Source organism: Garra rufa, chromosome 1 (assembly GCF_049309525.1).
Source record: "Garra rufa chromosome 1, GarRuf1.0, whole genome shotgun sequence".
Classification (NCBI taxonomy): Eukaryota; Metazoa; Chordata; class Actinopteri; order Cypriniformes; family Cyprinidae; genus Garra; species Garra rufa.
The window spans coordinates 77000410-77017881 of record NC_133361.1 but is presented as its reverse complement, the minus strand read 5'-3'; the positions used below and the strand labels follow the sequence as shown (position 1 = coordinate 77017881).

The window sequence follows — 17472 nt, the reverse complement described above, 5'->3', positions numbered from 1 at the left end:
GTAACTATTTGCTTATTTCTGTGGTTACTTTAATCTCCAAGGTACTTTAATACCTTTAATACTTTAATCTAAAATAAAAAGAAATTATAGATATTATATACTATATCTTTTTAATAAAGACAATCTGGGGAAATGTAAATTACATTTTATTAACATAGTATATATATATAAGCATTTTAATTAAAGATTTCCATTCAGACAGACTGTCAAAATCAACTTTTTTAAATCCACGTTTAATGTAATCCTTTACATTTGTATGGACCTTTAATGAAATCCACTTGAACCAAATAAATGTTATGAACCAAATATTATTGCCTTTATAGTCCTGTAATTTGATGAAAAGATATTGATTTTGCATTTAAAAATAAGACCTTTAATAATAAATTCTATACTCTAACGAACAGGACTTTTATTTTGGCCTGGTGAAGACGTCATAAGGCTGCGCTGCGCTCCCGTCTGTGATTCGGCTGAAGAAGTGAGTGTTTTTAAACTTTTAAAGTGTTTAAATCAAAACAACTCGTTGAGAGAATTGTTTATAAAAATGTGAAATGAATTATTACAGAGTGTAACTTATTAAGGTTATTTTGTGTGAATAAAGCGCTCAGAAACAGTGCATCTGATTTCGCTCCCTATATCTGAACCAGTTTATCATAAACACGAATTCAGTCACTGATGGAGAAACGGATCTTTGAGAAATTCCGAGTCAATTGAATCAGTTGATTCGCAAAATGATTCACTGTTTCGAATCAACACACGCTGCTGACCAAAACTGGAAATGCATAGAAAATAACAATAATAATCAGCATGGGTAATGATTTTTTAATGAACCTGTAATACTTTAAATGTAGCATGCTATTTCAGTAAAGACTAAGTTAAACTTAAAGCAAATAGGAGTCTTCTGTGTGTCCTTTTTATTCATTTCAGTTTATTTTTTCATTATTATTCTGAATTTAAACAGGACAAAGTGTTCAATCACACAGAAAAACTCCTGGTAAAACTGAGATCCACGCGACACAATTGTCAAGATGGCGTTTTTTAAAGAGGAGAGTGAAGACGTGAAGATTGAAGAAACATTCAGAGTCAAACATGAAGACACTGAGGAACAAACAGGTTGGTTTTCATTCTCAAAGCTGAACTCATTTGATCATTATTAAAATGTCCAGATCTACAGAAATTAATAAAACTTAATGTTTTGTGTAGTAATTCAACATTTTATTTGTGTAATACTAAAACTTGGATATTACAATGTTCAGAGCTTCAAAAACATCAGTCTGCTAGTAAAATGAAACATTTCTCCAGTTGACACAGCTTGCTATATTCACTGCATGCTGTCTACATTAGTTCTTGATTTATAGAGCTTTAAAGAGCAGATAACATGTCCAGTATGTTTATAATAACGCATAATAATATGTAAAATATATATATAATAATAATAAACCTCTGTTATGACCTTGATCTTCTGTCCAGCTCAGTTGTAAATGTATGTATCATCAGAAGTTGGTCTAGGATGAGTGTTTCTTCTCTTCTTCACGTAGTAGCAGCAGATGTGTGGAATCTTCTTCATATTAAGACACACAATGTAAATTTGAGGAACAAACTCTCAATGAACCTTTAGCGACATTATTTTTTCAGACAGACTGAGACTAGCTTGTATATGATCCAGTGAGTTATTGCTGTTTTTTACTTTACATTTACAAACAGAATACATTTTGAGAATAATTTAGATAGTACCACACACAACTTGTGTACTATAGTAAAAATTACAGATAATGTACTCACCCCCTTGTCATCCAAGATGTTCATATCTTTCTTTCTTCAGTCGTAAACAAATGGTGTTTTTTTGTTTTGAGGAAAACATTTCAGGATTTCTCTCCATATAATGGACTTCTATGGTGCCCCCGAGTTTGAACTTCTAAAATGCAGCTTCAAAGGGCTCTAAATGATCCCAGACGAGGAGAAGGTACTTATCTAGCGAAATGATCGGGTATTTTCGAAAAACATTTACAACTTATATACTTTTTAATCTCAAACCCTCATCTTGCTGAGCTAGACAAGACAAGAATTTGAGGTTAAAAAGTATATAAATTGTAAAACAATTCAGAAAATAACCCATCATTTTTCTAGATTTTCTTTTTTTCCTTGGCTGTGATCAGTTAGAGCCCTTTGAAGCTACGTTTTGGAAGTTCAAACTCAGGGGCACCATAGAAGTCCATTATATGGAGAGAAATCCAGAAATGTTTTACTTAAAAAAACAGTTTCCTTATGACTGAAGAAAGAAAGATATGAACATCTGGGATGACAAGAGGGTGAGTACATTATCTGTAAATTTTTAAAAGTGTTTCTAGCCATCCAAGCATGCTTATATGTCTATGTAAAGGTGCATAACACAAACTCAAAATGTGAATAATAATTCCGCTCCATAACGGATAGCATAGTGTTATGCTATTCAATTGGGCTTAACATGCATTTGTTTTTTTGCCTTAGACACTGTGACAGTAAAAGTGGAGAGTCAAGATCTGAATGAAATGGAAGAGAAAGATATAAAACATGATTTCATAACTGGAGAAAAATCTTTTAGTTTTTCACAGACTGAAAAAACTTCCTCTCAAAAAAGAGCTCAAAAGACTGGAACTACAAGTCTTTTCTTCTGCCAACATTGTGGAAAGAGTTTTAGTAAAAACAAAAACCTTAAAGTCCACATTAAAATTCACACTGGAGAGAAACCTTATACCTGCCAACATTGTGGGAAGAGCTTCCTAAGAACAGAGGATTTTAAGAGTCACCTGAGAGTTCACACTGGAGAGAAGCCATTTGAATGTGGTCAGTGTGGAAAACGTTTCTCACATAAATCAACCGTTTCTAATCATATGAGGATTCACACTGGAGAGAAGCCTTTCATCTGCAAACTGTGTGGAAAAACCTGGAATCAAAAAGAAAAACTCAAGATTCACATGAGAGTTCACACTGGAGAGAAGCCTTTCACATGTGATCAGTGTGGAAAATGTTTCCCATACAGAGAAAGCCTTAATATCCACATGAGAATTCACACTGGAGAGAAACCTTACATCTGTCCTCAGTGTGGAAAGAGTTTCACGGTTAAAGGAAACCTGAAGATTCACATTAGAAGTCACACTGGAGAGAACCCGTTCACATGCCATCAGTGTGGAAAGTGTTTCAGAAATAATTTAAGCCTTAATAATCACATGAGGATTCATTCAAGAGAGAACGGTTTTAAATGTCATCAGTGTGAAAAGAGTTTCACAGACATGAATCACCTAAGGGATCATGTTAAAATTCACATTGGAGAAAAGCCTTTCATGTGCCATCACTGTGGAAAGAGTTTTACACAAAAAGCAAACCTTGAGAATCACATGAGAGTTCACACTGGAGAAAAACCTTTCACCTGCCCTCAGTGTGGAAAGAGATTCACGGTTAAAGGAAACCTAAAAGTTCACATGAGAATACACACAGGAGAGAGACCTTACCAGTGTCTTCAGTGTGAGGAGAGTTTCATATATCAAAATGACCTGAAAAACCATTTGCAAAATCATGTTTAGACAACAGAGTGATTCATTGGATTACCCTCTTCTCATTTCTTCACACATCTACAGCTATGGAATTATGATAAAGGGATAGTTCACCCAGAAATGAAAATTTGATGTTTATCTGCTTACCCCCAGGGCATCTAAGATGTAGGTGACTTTGTTTCTTCAGCAGAACACAAACGAAGATTTTTGACTAAAACCGGTGCAGTCTGTCAGTCATATAATCGAAGTGGATGGGCACCAAACCTTTAAAAGTAAAACAAAACATGCACAGACAAATCCAAATTACACCCTGCAGCTCATGAAGATAAAATGTATTAAATGTAAGTCCAACATGTGAACATTGGGTCATTTATTTTGGTTGACCCATGGTCCCAATCAGACTTAGGCAGTTCAGTGTGTGATGACAATAGGACAAAAGACAACATATTCTGTGTGGGATGTGAGTTTATAATGTCTAATAAGGTAATAATGCAGCTGGCCATAACTGGATAAACACTAGTAGTGAAAATGTATTTTATATAACCTTTTCCTGTGATTTTTATTTATTTATTTTTACTTTTTTATGCATTTTAAATATGTTTTCTGTTTGCATGTGTACAAGTGTGTCTCAAAAAATTAGAATTTCATGGAAAAGTTATTTATTTTTTGTAATTTAATTATTCAAAGGAAACTTTCTTATATTCTAGATTCATTGCAAACAAACTGAAATATTTCAAGAGGTTTTTTTTTTTTTAGTTTTAATTCAGATTGATACAACCTAAAAATATATATACAAAAAATCTGTCCCTCAAAAAATTTGAATATTTTTTCCAAAGATCAAAAAGATATACAAAACAGAAATGTTCAAGATCTCTGAAGTAGATTTAATTATTCACTTAATAATTGGTTGGGGCTCCTTTTACACAAATTACGGCTTCAATGCGGCGTGACATGGAGGCAATAATCCTGTGGCACTGCTGAGGCGTTTTTGAAGCCCAGGCATCAGAATAATACATCAAAAAATATCTAGCAACATTTCAGTTTGTGTGCAATGAATCTAGAATAAAAAAAGTTTGCTTTTTTGAATTAAATTGCAACAAATATAGAACTTTTTCATGATATTCTATTTTTTTTAGATGCACTAGTTGTGTATGTGCAATGTGATCTAATGAGAATTTGTATGTATTTTTTGTGAAACTATGTGCATGTGTTGATTAACAACTTCAGGCTAACTTTGAAGAGCTACATGTGCAAAGCTTGAAGACTACAGTGGAGAACTATATAACTTCAAAGAACATGACCCACATTTAATCTCAAGCTAGCTCAGAAACTTTATTTCAAATTAAAGAAACTGATGAAAGGATAGTTCACCAAAAATGAAAATTGTCATCATTTACTTGACATTTTAAAATGATTTCCAGTGAAGCAAATTAATATGTTGTCTAATATATAATATACCTCAACAGTATATCACAGATGGGGAGTTGAGCTTGCAGTGGCCACGTCTGATGACAGCCTTCAGACAGGTAAAGATTACCTGAATGTTGAGGTGAAGCTCTTCAAGGGCCTTGTCATGCCAGAAAAAAAAACATGAAATATGGGCTGCATTTCAGTACAAATCCAAGACAGGAACTTGGTGTCTTGCGTCATAGTCATCCTTGGAATCTGCAACTGTAAATAACAGCCTATTATTAAATGTTTTGCTGAATCATCACACAAGGGCATAGGTTTGTTTTGATAGTTGATCTGTAGTTTATGAATCTTCACATCAGATTTTCATGCCATAAATTTAGTCTTAATATAACACTATTAGATACGAAATATCTAAATACAATGCATTACAAATGCAACGTTTTGCTTAATAGTCAAATCTGAATAAAATCACATTCATCATTTGAGAGGGTGCCACACAGTTCACAGTTGTGCTTGTTGTCTGGTTTTCATTTATCAGGCTGTGTCAAGTTCTCTTTCTCTCCACTTTTGTTTACCACCAGAATAGCTTCCAAGTTCATTGGCCCATCCTGAACCAGCCAACCTAAACCAATGCATTTTACATTTAAAATGTGTGGCTCACCAGAATCAAATAAGATTGATAGATGATGAAGTGCATGGTAAAAACTAAAATTTAATTCATAATATGTCATATTTAAAATATAGAAAGAATACAAAAAGTAACACAGCCATTAAGGTTTGGAATAACACGAGAGAGATAAAAGAATTTGAACTTTTTGGGTGGACCATATTTTAAGATTTTATAGCAGATAAAAAAAAAAATTATGAAGCAAAAAGAATCAATTACAGTATTGATCAAATGTCTGTTATTCTTATCAAATCTGCCTTTATGCGATAAAAATACAAAAATAAAGTGATTTTGTGAAATGTCATTATAACAATGTTTTCTGTTTTAATATAATTTTAAAAATAATTCATTTCTGTGATGCAAAGCTAAATAATCAGCATCATTATTTTTCTAGGTTTCAGTGTCATGCGATCCTTCAGAAATCTAATATGCTGATTTGATACTCTGAGCAGCCCTCCCCACGCCTAACATGCGGGTTGGCGCCGTGGCTTAGTTGGTCAAAGCGCCTGTCTAGTGAACAGGAGATTCTGGGTTCGAATCCCAGCGGTGCCTTTCCACCGGTGGCTGTCTCTGACCTCACTGTTGGATGGGAGACCCCAACTACGCTGTATATTTTTGAACCGTGCCTCAATTGTGCAAAGACCTGAGGACCTGTCTTTCTGCCCACACAGCGTGCCACTCGGCTGAGCTGGATGGGCACAAATCTGTAAGAAAAGCCCTCAGTGGCACAGCCTGGCATACCCACCAGACTCGTGCTTTTTGGAATTTTGTTAAGCCAGTACTAAGCCCATAATAAGAGTGTTGCCCTCGGACAGAAGAAACCATTTTGAGGCCTTCTGTTCTCAGCAAACATTAATAAAAAAAAGTCAATCATATTTAAAAGGTAGCAAAACATGCCCAAGAACCAATTTAGTGAGGTGTGGCAATTAGTGATGCGCGGGTCGGGGTTTTTTTCAACCCGCGGGTCCCGCAATTATGAAATTATTTGGCCCGCCCCAGCCCGCCCCGCAGTACTGTGTCTATTTTTACAACCCGCCCCGCCCCGCACCCGCGACAATTAAATAAACATACTATGCATTGTAATGCAAATGAAAACTGAAAGTGCTTTTCGCCCTTTAAACTGGCAACAATACTGTACGATTATGAATATGAACCATAAATCAAATCATATTAATAACAAGAGAATCAGTGGTGTAACGTTAGTGGTGCCGGAAGAAATGTGGGTATATATGCTTCATTTGTGAATATCGTTTTGAACTTTCTGTTTGAACGCATTCGTTTACTGGATCCTTGGACTGAAAGGTTTAAAGGTTCACTGGTTTAAGGAAGTTCTGATCATGAAAATCTGCTTCTTTTTATTTGTAAGATATTGTTTTCGTTATTATGTACTGTTTAAAATGACTAGGGTGCAGGAAACGCAGCGGGCGCAATCACCAAATACATTTCAAAGCAAGCCGGCGCCACAGTCCTGACTACATCATTGCTGTCTTTATTGTGTGTTTTTAGCGAATATTTACATTCATTCACATATGACTGGATGTGGTTGACTGTCATGATTTTGGCTAATGCAGGATAATGCGCATCAGAGGAGATTTAAATACGCATAGCACCAGGCCTGCAGAGCTGAATGTGCGTTCGCTTGATGCGCTTGTGGCTGGCAGCGGGAGCTGCTTGGCGCTTTCGTGACGTGACGTGTTGATAACCTTATTAAAGAACTTAATAAAATATGAAAATAGATATTCCCAAATATGTAATATAGGCTATAGGGAATTGCACGCAACATACATTGATTTTTTTATTTTGTATTTAATGACCCGCCCCAACCCGCCCCGTAAATAAAGTGACAGTTTCTTTACCCGCCCCAACCCGACCCGCGGGTTACCCGCGGGGCCCGCGGGTTATGAGGCGACCCGCGCATCACTAGTGGCAATCACTGTCTTGCATCAAGTGGAGGCAGCAGGACGTTCAAAGTGTTGATTCATGCATCCTCTGAGCCGCCCTCCCCACGCCTAACATGCGGGTTGGCGCCGTGGCTTAGTTGGTCAAAGCGCCTGTCTAGTGAACAGGAGATTCTGGGTTCGAATCCCAGCGGTCCCTTGGGCTGAGCTCTAGTCCAGCAAGTGTGCCTAAGTTGTGAACAGACCTGCTTGCTCAGTGCACAGCTTGCCACTCGGCCAAGCTGGACGTGCTCTCTGTTGCTATGGATAGCGTGTTGGGCTTCTAGATTGCCAGATGAGGCCATTCAAAAGTTGTGGGTTCGAGTCCCATCAGATTTGTGCTTTTTGGAATTTTGTTAAGCCCATACTAAGGCCATAATAAGAGTGTTGCCCTCAGACAGCAGAAACCATTTTGAGGCCTCCTGTTCTCAGTGTACATTGATTGCAGGGGGCAGCCGTGGCCTAATGGTTAGAGATTCGGACTTGTAACCCAAAGGTTGCAGGTTCGAGTCTCAGGTCCGGCAGGGATTGTAGGTGGGGGGAGTGAATGTACAGCACTCTCTCCACCCTCAATACCACGACTGAGGTGAGTCCCTTGAGCAAGGCACCGATCCCCCAACTGCTCCCCGGGCGCCGCAGCAATGGCTGCCCACTGCTCCGGGTGTGTGTTCACGGTGTGTGTGTGTTCACTACTGTGTGTGTGCACTTGGATGGGTTAAATGCAGAGCACAAATTCCTTGTATGGGTCACCATACTTGGCCTCACTCACCCCCTTTCCTTTCCTTTCCTTTCCTTTAAAAAAAAAAAAAATGTCAATCATATTTAAAAGGTAGCAAAACATGCCCAAGAACCAATTCAGTGAGGTATGGCAATCACTGTCTTGCATCAAGTGGAGGCAGCAGGACATTCAAAGTGTTGATTCATGCATCCTCTGAGCCGCCCTCCCCACCCCTTTACGTGCGGGGTGGCGCCGTGGCTTAGTTGGTTAAAGTGCCTGTCTTGTAAACAGAAGATCTTGGGTTCAAATCCCAGCGGTGCCTTGGGCGGTTTTCCAGTCCAGCAAGCGCAAACTTTTCCAAAAGCGACCCGCAAACAGGGATAGCAAGGGCAGCGTGTGGGTAATTTTGCAAATCGCCCAGACTCAGTTGTCGGCAAACGCCTTAAAGCTGTCCAGCGCACGGTCAGCCAACCCCTGGACTCTTCTCTGGAAGGCTGGATCGTCTGAGTCGCCCTCCCGGAGGGCGAACGTGCTGCCAGGCTAGTCTAGTAAACAGGAGATCCTGCGTTCGAATCCCAGCGATGCCTTTGGTTGCGCGCCACAATACAGCCGAGCTCGTGCTTTACCAAAAAACGGACGGCGAATGGGGACACAGAGAAGCTCGAGGTTAGCGGGCGGTTTCTCTTGCAACTCTACCCTCTCACCTGCTTTTGAAGGATAGCATCCCAGCGGTGCCTTTCCACCGGTGGCTGTCTCTGGCCTCACTGTTGGATGGGAGACACCAACTACACTGTATATTTTTGAACCGTGCCTCAATTGTGCAAAGACCTGAGGACCTGTCTTTCTGCCCACACAGCGTGCCACTCGGCTGAGCTGGATAGGCACAAATCTGTAAGAAAAGCCCTCAGTGGCCCAGCCTGGCATATTGAACGGCTCTGTGGCGCAATGGACAGTGCATTGGACTTCTAGAATTCCAGATGAGGCCATTCAAAGGTTGTGGTTTTAGTCTCACCAGAGTCACGCTTTTTGCCATTTTGTTAAGCCCATACTGCACAGTGTTGCCCTCGCACAGCAGAAACCATTTTGAGGCCTCCTGTTCTCAGCGTACATTGATTAAAAAAAAAGTCAATCATATTTAAAGGGATAGTTCACCCAAAAATGAAAATTTGATGTTTATCTGCTTACCCCCAATGCATCCAAGATGTAGGTTACTTTGTTTCCTCAGAAAAACACAAACGAAGATTTTTAACGAAAACCGGTGCAGTCTGCCAGCCTTATCATTGACCTGGATGGGCACCAGACCTTTAAAAGTAAACAAAAACATGCACAGACAAATCCAAATTACACCCCGCGGCTCGTGACGATACATTGATGTCTTAAGACACGAAACGATCGGTTTTTGTGAGAAACTGAACAGTATTTATATCATTTTTTACCTTTGATACACAGCCACGTCCATCTGTCATGTGCATCAGTCACGTCACATTAGCACGCGCTCTAGCGTAGAATACGCAAACGTCGTAAGGGGAAATCAGTGAAAAGTCCCGGATGAGTTTGCGCAAACTAACGTAGTCTTTTAGCTTTAAATCGGTTTAAACAATCAGGATACGCGCAAGTAATTACCATTTTGAATAGCCGCTATACACACAATCTCTGTGTACTGTGTAAACAATGAGTGTCGTATACATGCGACAGATCGCTTCCGGCGTTTGCGTATTCTACGCCAGAGCGCGTGCTCATTTGACGTGACTGCTGCCAAACTCGTGCACATGACAGATGGACGTGGCTGTGTATCGAAGGTAAAAAATGATATAAATACTGTTCAGTTTCTCACAAAAACCGATCGTTTCGTGTCTTAGGATATCAATGTATCATCACGAGCCGCGGGGTGTAATTTGGATTTGTCTGTGCATGTTTCTGTTTACTTTTAAAGGTCTGGTGCCCATCCAGGTCAATGATAAGGCTGGCAGACTGCACCGGTTTTCGTTAAAAATCTTCGTTTGTGTTTTTCTGAGGAAACAAAGTAACCTACATCTTGGATGCATTGGGGGTAAGCAGATAAACATCAAATTTTCATTTTTGGGTGAACTATCCCTTTAAAAGGTAACAAAACATGCCCAAGAACCAATTCATTGAGGTATGGCAATCACTGTCTTGCATCAAGTGGAGGCAGCAGGATGTTCGAAGTGTTGATTCATGCATCCTCTGAGCCGCCCTCCCCACGCCTAACAAGAGGAGTGGCGCCGTGGCTTAGTTGGTTAAAGCGCCTGTCTAGTAAACAGGAGATCCTGGGTTCGAATCCCAGCGGTGCCTTTCCACCGGTGGCTGTCTCTGGCCTCACTGTTGGATGGGAGACACCAACTACACTGTATATTTTTGAACCGTGCCTCAATTGTGCAAAGACCTGAGGACCTGTCTTTCTGCCCACACAGCGTGCCACTCGGCTGAGCTGGATAGGCACAAATCTGTAAGAAAAGCCCTCAGTGGCCCAGCCTGGCATATTGAACGGCTCTGTGGCGCAATGGACAGTGCATTGGACTTCTAGAATTCCAGATGAGGCCATTCAAAGGTTGTGGTTTTGAGTCTCACCAGAGTCACGCTTTTTGCCATTTTGTTAAGCCCATACTGCACAGTGTTGCCCTCGCACAGCAGAAACCATTTTGAGGCCTCCTGTTCTCAGCGTACATTGATTAAAAAAAAAGTCAATCATATTTAAAAGGTAACAAAACATGCCCAAGAACCAATTCATTGAGGTATGGCAATCACCGTCTTGCATCAAGTGGAGGCAGCAGGATGTTCGAAGTGTTGATTCATGCATCCTCTGAGCCGCCCTCCCCACGCCTAACAAGAGGAGTGGTGCCGTGGCTTAGTTGGTTAAAGCGCCTGTTTAGTAAACAGGAGATCCTGGGTTCGAATCCCAGCGGAGCCTTGCAAACGGCAGGTTGGGTCTTTTTGCTCTCCCTTGGACCTGAGGCCCTTACAGTGCCTCTGCCTTTCAAACGACACCGCAATTGTGCAGAGACCCTAGGGCCTGTCCTTCCTGCAGAGAGAGCCTGCGCTCTCTTACCTTTGGACGGCCACAGACCCGAAAGGTCAGCCTTCACGCGGCTCTGCTTGCTACCCCCTTATGGGCTCTGTGGCGCAATGGATAGCGCATTGGACTCCAGAGGGCGATAGTGAGTTACCAGGAAGTGTTTGGCTGCAGTAGGGAGAGGAAGGCTCTCCTCCATTTTGTGTTAATTTTTGTTTTGTTTTGGCGTTATAAGTGTTATTTGTAAAGTCTTTACATTTTTTTTTCTAATTTTTTCCTCCCTACAGCATATGCTGTTGGGGGGGAACGTTTTATTTTTGTTTTTGTGTGTTTAAGCACATTTTTTTTTCGTTTGTTTGTTTTCGTTTGGGTGCATAATGGCGGACGGACGCACGGTAACAGATATGGATACGGCTGGAGGAACGCGAGAGGTTGACGGACACGGATCTGAAATAAGACGACGAGACGGGAATACAATGGATGGTCATAAAAGGATTAACAGGACAAAGATGGATTATTTAAAAGAAGCTACAGTGAGTGTGGATATTTCGAATGTGAACGCGAGGGCGGAGGACATCATAAAAGCAGTGACGGAAAGGATTGGAAAAGGAAACATTTTAAGACCAAAGCAAAACAAAGAATATGAAGTGACTGTAGAAAACGTGGAAGACGTGGAGGCGTTGGTGGAAGGATTAAAAATCAAGGACACGATGTGTGAAGTTAAAAGGCTCCAAAATAGAGACTATGTTGTTTCGTTCATGCACCTGCCTGTTTATATAGACGATCGAGAGATTTTAGAAAAATTGGAAGGGTGGGGAGTTACCCCTATTTCGGGCATCAAAAGACGAGTGTATCCGGGCACGACCATTGAAGATGGAACGAGATTTATTAAGTCTCGTTTTCCTAAGGAGGTTGCCTCTCTCCCATATAGCACAAAGCTAGATACAGCTGAAGGGTTTCAGTATTTCAGGGTGATGCACAGCCATCAGATTAAAACCTGTCGGCTGTGTATGAGCCCTGAACATATCATGAAAGACTGCCCTGACTTTAAGTGCTATAAATGTGAGGAGAGAGGACATTTTGCGAGAGAGTGTAACGCGGTGAGATGCCCGGATTGCCAAAAAGTTTTAACTAAATGCGAATGCTGGTTTGAGCAAGACGTGACTCATATGAACGGGCAGGTGCATGAACGAGACAACGCGTCGGTGGGGGAAGATGACGCTGTGCCAGAACGGAGTGAGGAGGGAGAGGAAATAAACGAAAGTTATGGAGAGCCGATAGAGATGGAAAAACCAAGCGATGATAATTTACAAGGGGTGACAGAGATTGAAGATAAAAGAACTACTGATGGGAACACAGAGAGTATGATGGAGGAACAAGAAAACAATGAACAGTTAAAGGAGATCCAAAATAAAGAGGATAAAGGAAATTCAGAGCAAACGGAGCAGGAGGAAGGACTACTGGAACAAGTGGATTCATCTGAAAGACTGGAAAAAGTGAAGGAAGGAAAAGAGGACTCAAACAGTACATGTGAAGGAAAAGAGAAAAGAACAGCGATCACAAATAGAAGAAGGCGTAAACTCAAGGTAAAACCAAACTTAGAAGGAATAAGGAAAAGTCTTATGAACAAAGAGTTAGGGAAGAACAGATATGAAGTATTAAAAGAGGCAAGTGAAATGGACTAATGATATGGTTTTTTTAAGTGATTTAATTTATTTATTTTTCTTTTATCTTTTAATGGTTTTAAATTGTGTTAGTTTTAATGCAAGAGGACTGATGGATATGGGTAAATTTACGAGAGTACAAGAAAAATGCAAATACCAAGATATTATTGCCTTACAAGAAACAAACTGGAATCAAAATGTGATGTTTGATATTAAGAAGAGGTGGGATGGAGGAGTTTTATATAACAATGGAGATGGGAGATCTGGGAGAGGTGTTGCTTTTTTAATGAAGGATGATGTGTTTAAAGAAAGTAAAATTGTGTATAAGGATTCAATAGGTAAATGTTTAATGATAGAGATGAAATATGAGGGGAAAATTTTGTGTTTAGTAAATGTACATGCACCTGGAGAAGGAAAAGAAAAAAAAGAGTTTTTTTATGTTTTAAGAAATATTGTAAACAAGTACAAGGAAATAATAATGATGGGAGATTTTAATACTGTTTTTAGTAAACAAGATATGACAGAAGGAATGGTTTTTAAAGGAGATATGGGGAGGAATTAATTAAAAATTCTAATGGAAGAAAATAATATAATAGATGTTTGGAGAGAAAGAAATGAAAGAAAAAAGGAATTTTCAAGGAGACAAATAGTAGGTAATTTTGTATGCCAAACTAGAATCTACTATATTTTATGCAAAAGAAGAATGGAGAATCTTATCGAAAAGATTAAGTACGAGGAAACCAGTTTCAGTGACCATAAGTTTTTATTTTTTAGCTTGGACGGGGGTAAAAAGCAACAAGGACCGGGAGTTTGGATTTTAAATACACAGATTTTAAAAGATGAAGGTTATGTATTGAGAGTTAAAGAAATTATAGAGAAAGAAATGAAAAACAAATTGTATAAAGAGGATAAAAGAATATGGTGGGAAAACGTAAAATTTCTAATAAAAAAGTTCTCTATAAAATATTGTAGTTTAACACAGAAGTGTAAAAGGTTCAAAGAAAGAGAAAGAAAGAGAAATAAAAGAGAGTATGGAAACGGAATTGAAAAAGGATATCAAAGATATAGAAAAGATAAAAGAAATGGAAGAGAAACTGAAAGAAATAGAAGAAAATAAATATGAAGGAGCGAGGCTTAGGAGCAAAGCAAAATATGTGGTAGAGGGAGAAAAATGCACAAAGTTTTTTTTTGATTTGGAAAAAAAGAGAGGAAAAGCTGAAACAATAAAAGAAATAAGGGGAAAAAATGGAGAAATTGTAGAAGCAAATGATAAGATCTTAGAGGAAATAAGGTATTTCTATGAGGATTTGTTTAGTGCAAGAGGAGTAGAAAAAGAGGAAGAAGAGAAACTGTTAAAGCTGATAAAAACGAAAGTAAACGAGAAAGATAAAGAACAGTGTGATCAAGAAATTAGAGAAGAGGAGATCGAAAGAGCAATAGGAGAACTGAATAAAAGGAAAAGCCCAGGAATAGATGGATTGGGAGCTGAGTTTTATGTATGCTTTAAGGGAGTTTTAACAATGATTTTAAATGGGGTTTTAAAGAGATTTTTGAAAAAGAAGAAATTATTGAAAGAACAGGGATGGGGTTAATGAAATTGATATATAAAAGAAAAGGGGAAAAAGTAGATTTAAAAATTTTTAGACCTATTACGATGCTAAACACGGATCTTAAAATTTTAGCAAAGGTTTTAGCAAACAGATTAAAGGGAGTAATACCGAGTATAATTACGACAAACCAAGCGTATGGAGTCAAAGGAAGAGACATTGTGGATATAACAATGAGTATAAGAGATATGATATGGTACATGAAAGAAAAGAAAGAAGAGGGGTATATAATTAGTGTGGATTTTGAAAAGGCTTTTGATAGGGTTGAGCATGAGTATTTATTTGATGTTTTAAGGGAATTTGGTTTTGGAGAGATTTTTTCTAAATGGATTGAGATTTTATATAAAGGTGCGTTAACAAAGATTAAATGTAATGGTTTTTTAACAGATTGTTTTAAAATTACAAGATCGATTAGACAAGGGTGTCCGCTTTCGGCTCTATTGTATTCACTCGTGGCAGAACCGCTGGGACTATTAATAAAACAGAGGAAAGGAATAATAGGAATAGAAATCGAAAATAAAGAGGTAGAGGGGAAAATCTTTCAATATGCTGATGACACGACAATTATAGTTAAAACGAAGGAAAGTGTTAAAGAGGTCATGAAAGCTTTGAATGAATACTGTAGAGGATCAGGAAGTAAAGTAAACGAGGATAAGACTGTGTATATGAGATTTGGCAAAGCTATGGTTGTAACAGATTGTTTTGATTTTAAAGAAGTGGAGGAAATGGAGATTTTAGGAATTTTAATGGGGAAAAATGAAAAGAAAACAAGTGACGAAATGTGGGATCAGCTGATAATGGAGATAGAGCGGAGGTTAAACTTTTGGAAAATGAGAGCACTAAACTTGAAGGGAAAGGTTTTAATATGGAATGTCTTAATGATATCTAAAGTATGGTATGTTTTATATGTTACTGATATACCGGTGTGGATTGAAAAGAGGCTAGGAAAACCGCCAAGAATTGCATATAATACGATTCTAGGAGAGGTGGAAAAGGGAGGTTTGAATTTAATGGACGTGGAGCAGCGGAAAAATGCTTTAAGAGTGAAAGTTGTAAAAAAATACTTAAACGAAGAGAATAAAACAGAATGGAAGAAAACAATGAAATACTTTTTGAACAAATGTGGGGATTTTAAAATGGGAGATGACGTATTGTGGATGAAAACTAAAATGTGGATGACTGAAGGACTACCAAATTTTTACCAAGAAATGTTTAGCGCATGGGGAAAGTTTTTATCAAAAATTGAGTATGAACCACGCGGAAGAGAAGCAATTTTAAACCAACCTTTGTTTTTAAATCAAAACGTTTTAAAACAAGGGAAAGAACTGTTTTTTAGGAAATGGATGGGAGTAGGTATCACAAAAATAAGAGATGTCTTATATGAATTTAAAGAAGGTTTTTTAAGTACACAATATATTGTGGACACGATGGAGGAAGCAAAGGAAGAATACAATGTACAGGAATTAGAAAATAAGTATGAAGATATAAAGAATGCAATACCTAAAGAATGGATTGAAAGAGTTAACAATGCAGAAGAAGACTCAAAAGACAAAAACATTTCTGTAAGAGTGGGGGAAATCTGCATGTGTTTAAAGATTGTACTGTCAGGATCTTATATGCTGTTTTTAGAGATGATTTGTTTAAAGAACCGATTGTAAATAAGTACTGGGAAAGAAAATTCAAAGATTTAAAGAAAGAATGTATATGGAGAAACATGAGAGGGAAATGTGTGGAGATAAAGTTGGAATGTTTAGACATAAGGCAAGGCAAGTTTATTTATATAGCACATTTCATACACAATGGTAATTCAAAGTGCTGTACATAAAAAGGAATTAAAATCACAATAGCATAAATTTAAAATAATAATCACAACAATAAAAACAAAATTAAGAACATTTAAGATGATTTAAAAAAAAGAAAATGATTTCAAATTAATTAATACAGTAAAATGATTATACATAAAATAGTGCAAACTGTTCGGACGTAGCACAGTGCTCATTCAATAAATGCACAACTGAACAGGTGAGTTTTGAGTCTGCATTTAAATGTGGCTAATGTATTAGCACATCTGATCTCTTCTGGAAGCTGGTTCCAACTGCGGGCGGCATAATAGCTAAAAGCGGATTCCCCTTGTTTTGTGTGAACCCTTGATATTACTAACTGACTCGATCCTAGTGATCTGAGTTGTCTGTTAGGTTTATATTCAGTGAGCATATCTGCAATGTATGTAGGTCCTAGGCCATTGAGTGCTTTATAAACAAGTAAAAGTACTTTAAAATCTATCCTAAACATAACTGGAAGCCAGTGTAAGGACCTGAGGACTGGTGTAATATGCTCTGATTTTTTGGTTCTAGTCAGAATCCTGGCAGCAGCGTTCTGTATGAGCTGCAGCTGTCTAATGGTCTTCTTGGGAAGGCCAGTGAGGAGACCATTACAATAGTCCACCCTGCTGGTGATAAAGGCATGAACAAGTTTCTCCAAATCTTGACGGGAAACAAAACATCTAATTCTTGCAATGTTTTTGAGATGATAGTATGCTGATTTAGTTACTGCTTTAACATGACTACTGAAACTGAGGTCTGACTCCAGAATCACACCCAGATTCTTGACTTGATTTTTTGTTTTTTGACCCCTAGTGTCAAGGTACGCATTTACCTTATGAACTTCATCTTTGTTTCCAAATGCAATGACTTCCGTTTTCTCCTTGTTTAACTGTAAAAAGTTTTGGCACATCCAACTGTTAATTTCATCAATGCATTGGCAGAGAGAGTCAATGGGGCTGTAGTCATTTGGCGATAAGGCTAGGTAGATCTGGGTATCATCTGCATAGCTGTGATATGCAATTTTGTTCTTTCTCATTATTTGACTTAGTGGGAGCATATACAGGCTGAACAACAGCGGCCCTAGA

At 38.4% G+C, this 17472-nt stretch overlaps 1 protein-coding gene and 5 non-coding genes across 6 annotated transcripts; all 6 read left to right on the top strand.

The window, feature by feature from the left end:
- The first annotated feature begins 1025 nt into the window (after window positions 1-1025).
- On the top strand, window positions 1026-3684 carry LOC141339405 (uncharacterized). Its single transcript, XM_073844956.1, has 2 exons — window positions 1026-1110; window positions 2485-3684. Exons 1-2 carry the CDS (start codon window positions 1026-1028, stop codon window positions 3555-3557), a joined length of 1158 nt encoding a protein of 385 aa, XP_073701057.1. The 3' UTR covers window positions 3558-3684.
- Window positions 3685-6085: 2401 nt separating this feature from the next.
- Window positions 6086-6159, top strand: trnat-agu (transfer RNA threonine (anticodon AGU)). The gene has a single exon. It is a non-coding gene; the product is annotated as a tRNA-Thr (tRNA).
- A 1471-nt stretch (window positions 6160-7630) lies between these two features.
- Window positions 7631-7704, top strand: trnat-agu (transfer RNA threonine (anticodon AGU)). Its single transcript has one exon. It is a non-coding gene; the product is annotated as a tRNA-Thr (tRNA).
- Window positions 7705-8510: 806 nt separating this feature from the next.
- trnat-ugu (transfer RNA threonine (anticodon UGU)) lies at window positions 8511-8584 on the top strand. The gene has a single exon. It is a non-coding gene; the product is annotated as a tRNA-Thr (tRNA).
- Window positions 8585-10501: 1917 nt separating this feature from the next.
- On the top strand, window positions 10502-10575 carry trnat-agu (transfer RNA threonine (anticodon AGU)). The gene has a single exon. It is a non-coding gene; the product is annotated as a tRNA-Thr (tRNA).
- A 542-nt stretch (window positions 10576-11117) lies between these two features.
- trnat-agu (transfer RNA threonine (anticodon AGU)) lies at window positions 11118-11191 on the top strand. The gene has a single exon. It is a non-coding gene; the product is annotated as a tRNA-Thr (tRNA).
- The last annotated feature ends 6281 nt before the right edge of the window (window positions 11192-17472 follow it).

Excerpts from the sequence above, each read along its gene's own strand:
- LOC141339405 (XM_073844956.1), top strand. The coding sequence starts at position 1,026 with ATGGCGTTTTTTAAAGAGGAGAGTGAAGACGTGAAGATTGAAGAAACA. Across the intron at positions 1,111-2,484 it reads AGACACTGAGGAACAAACAG|ACACTGTGACAGTAAAAGTG; the intron begins GTTGGTTTTCAT and ends TTTTTGCCTTAG.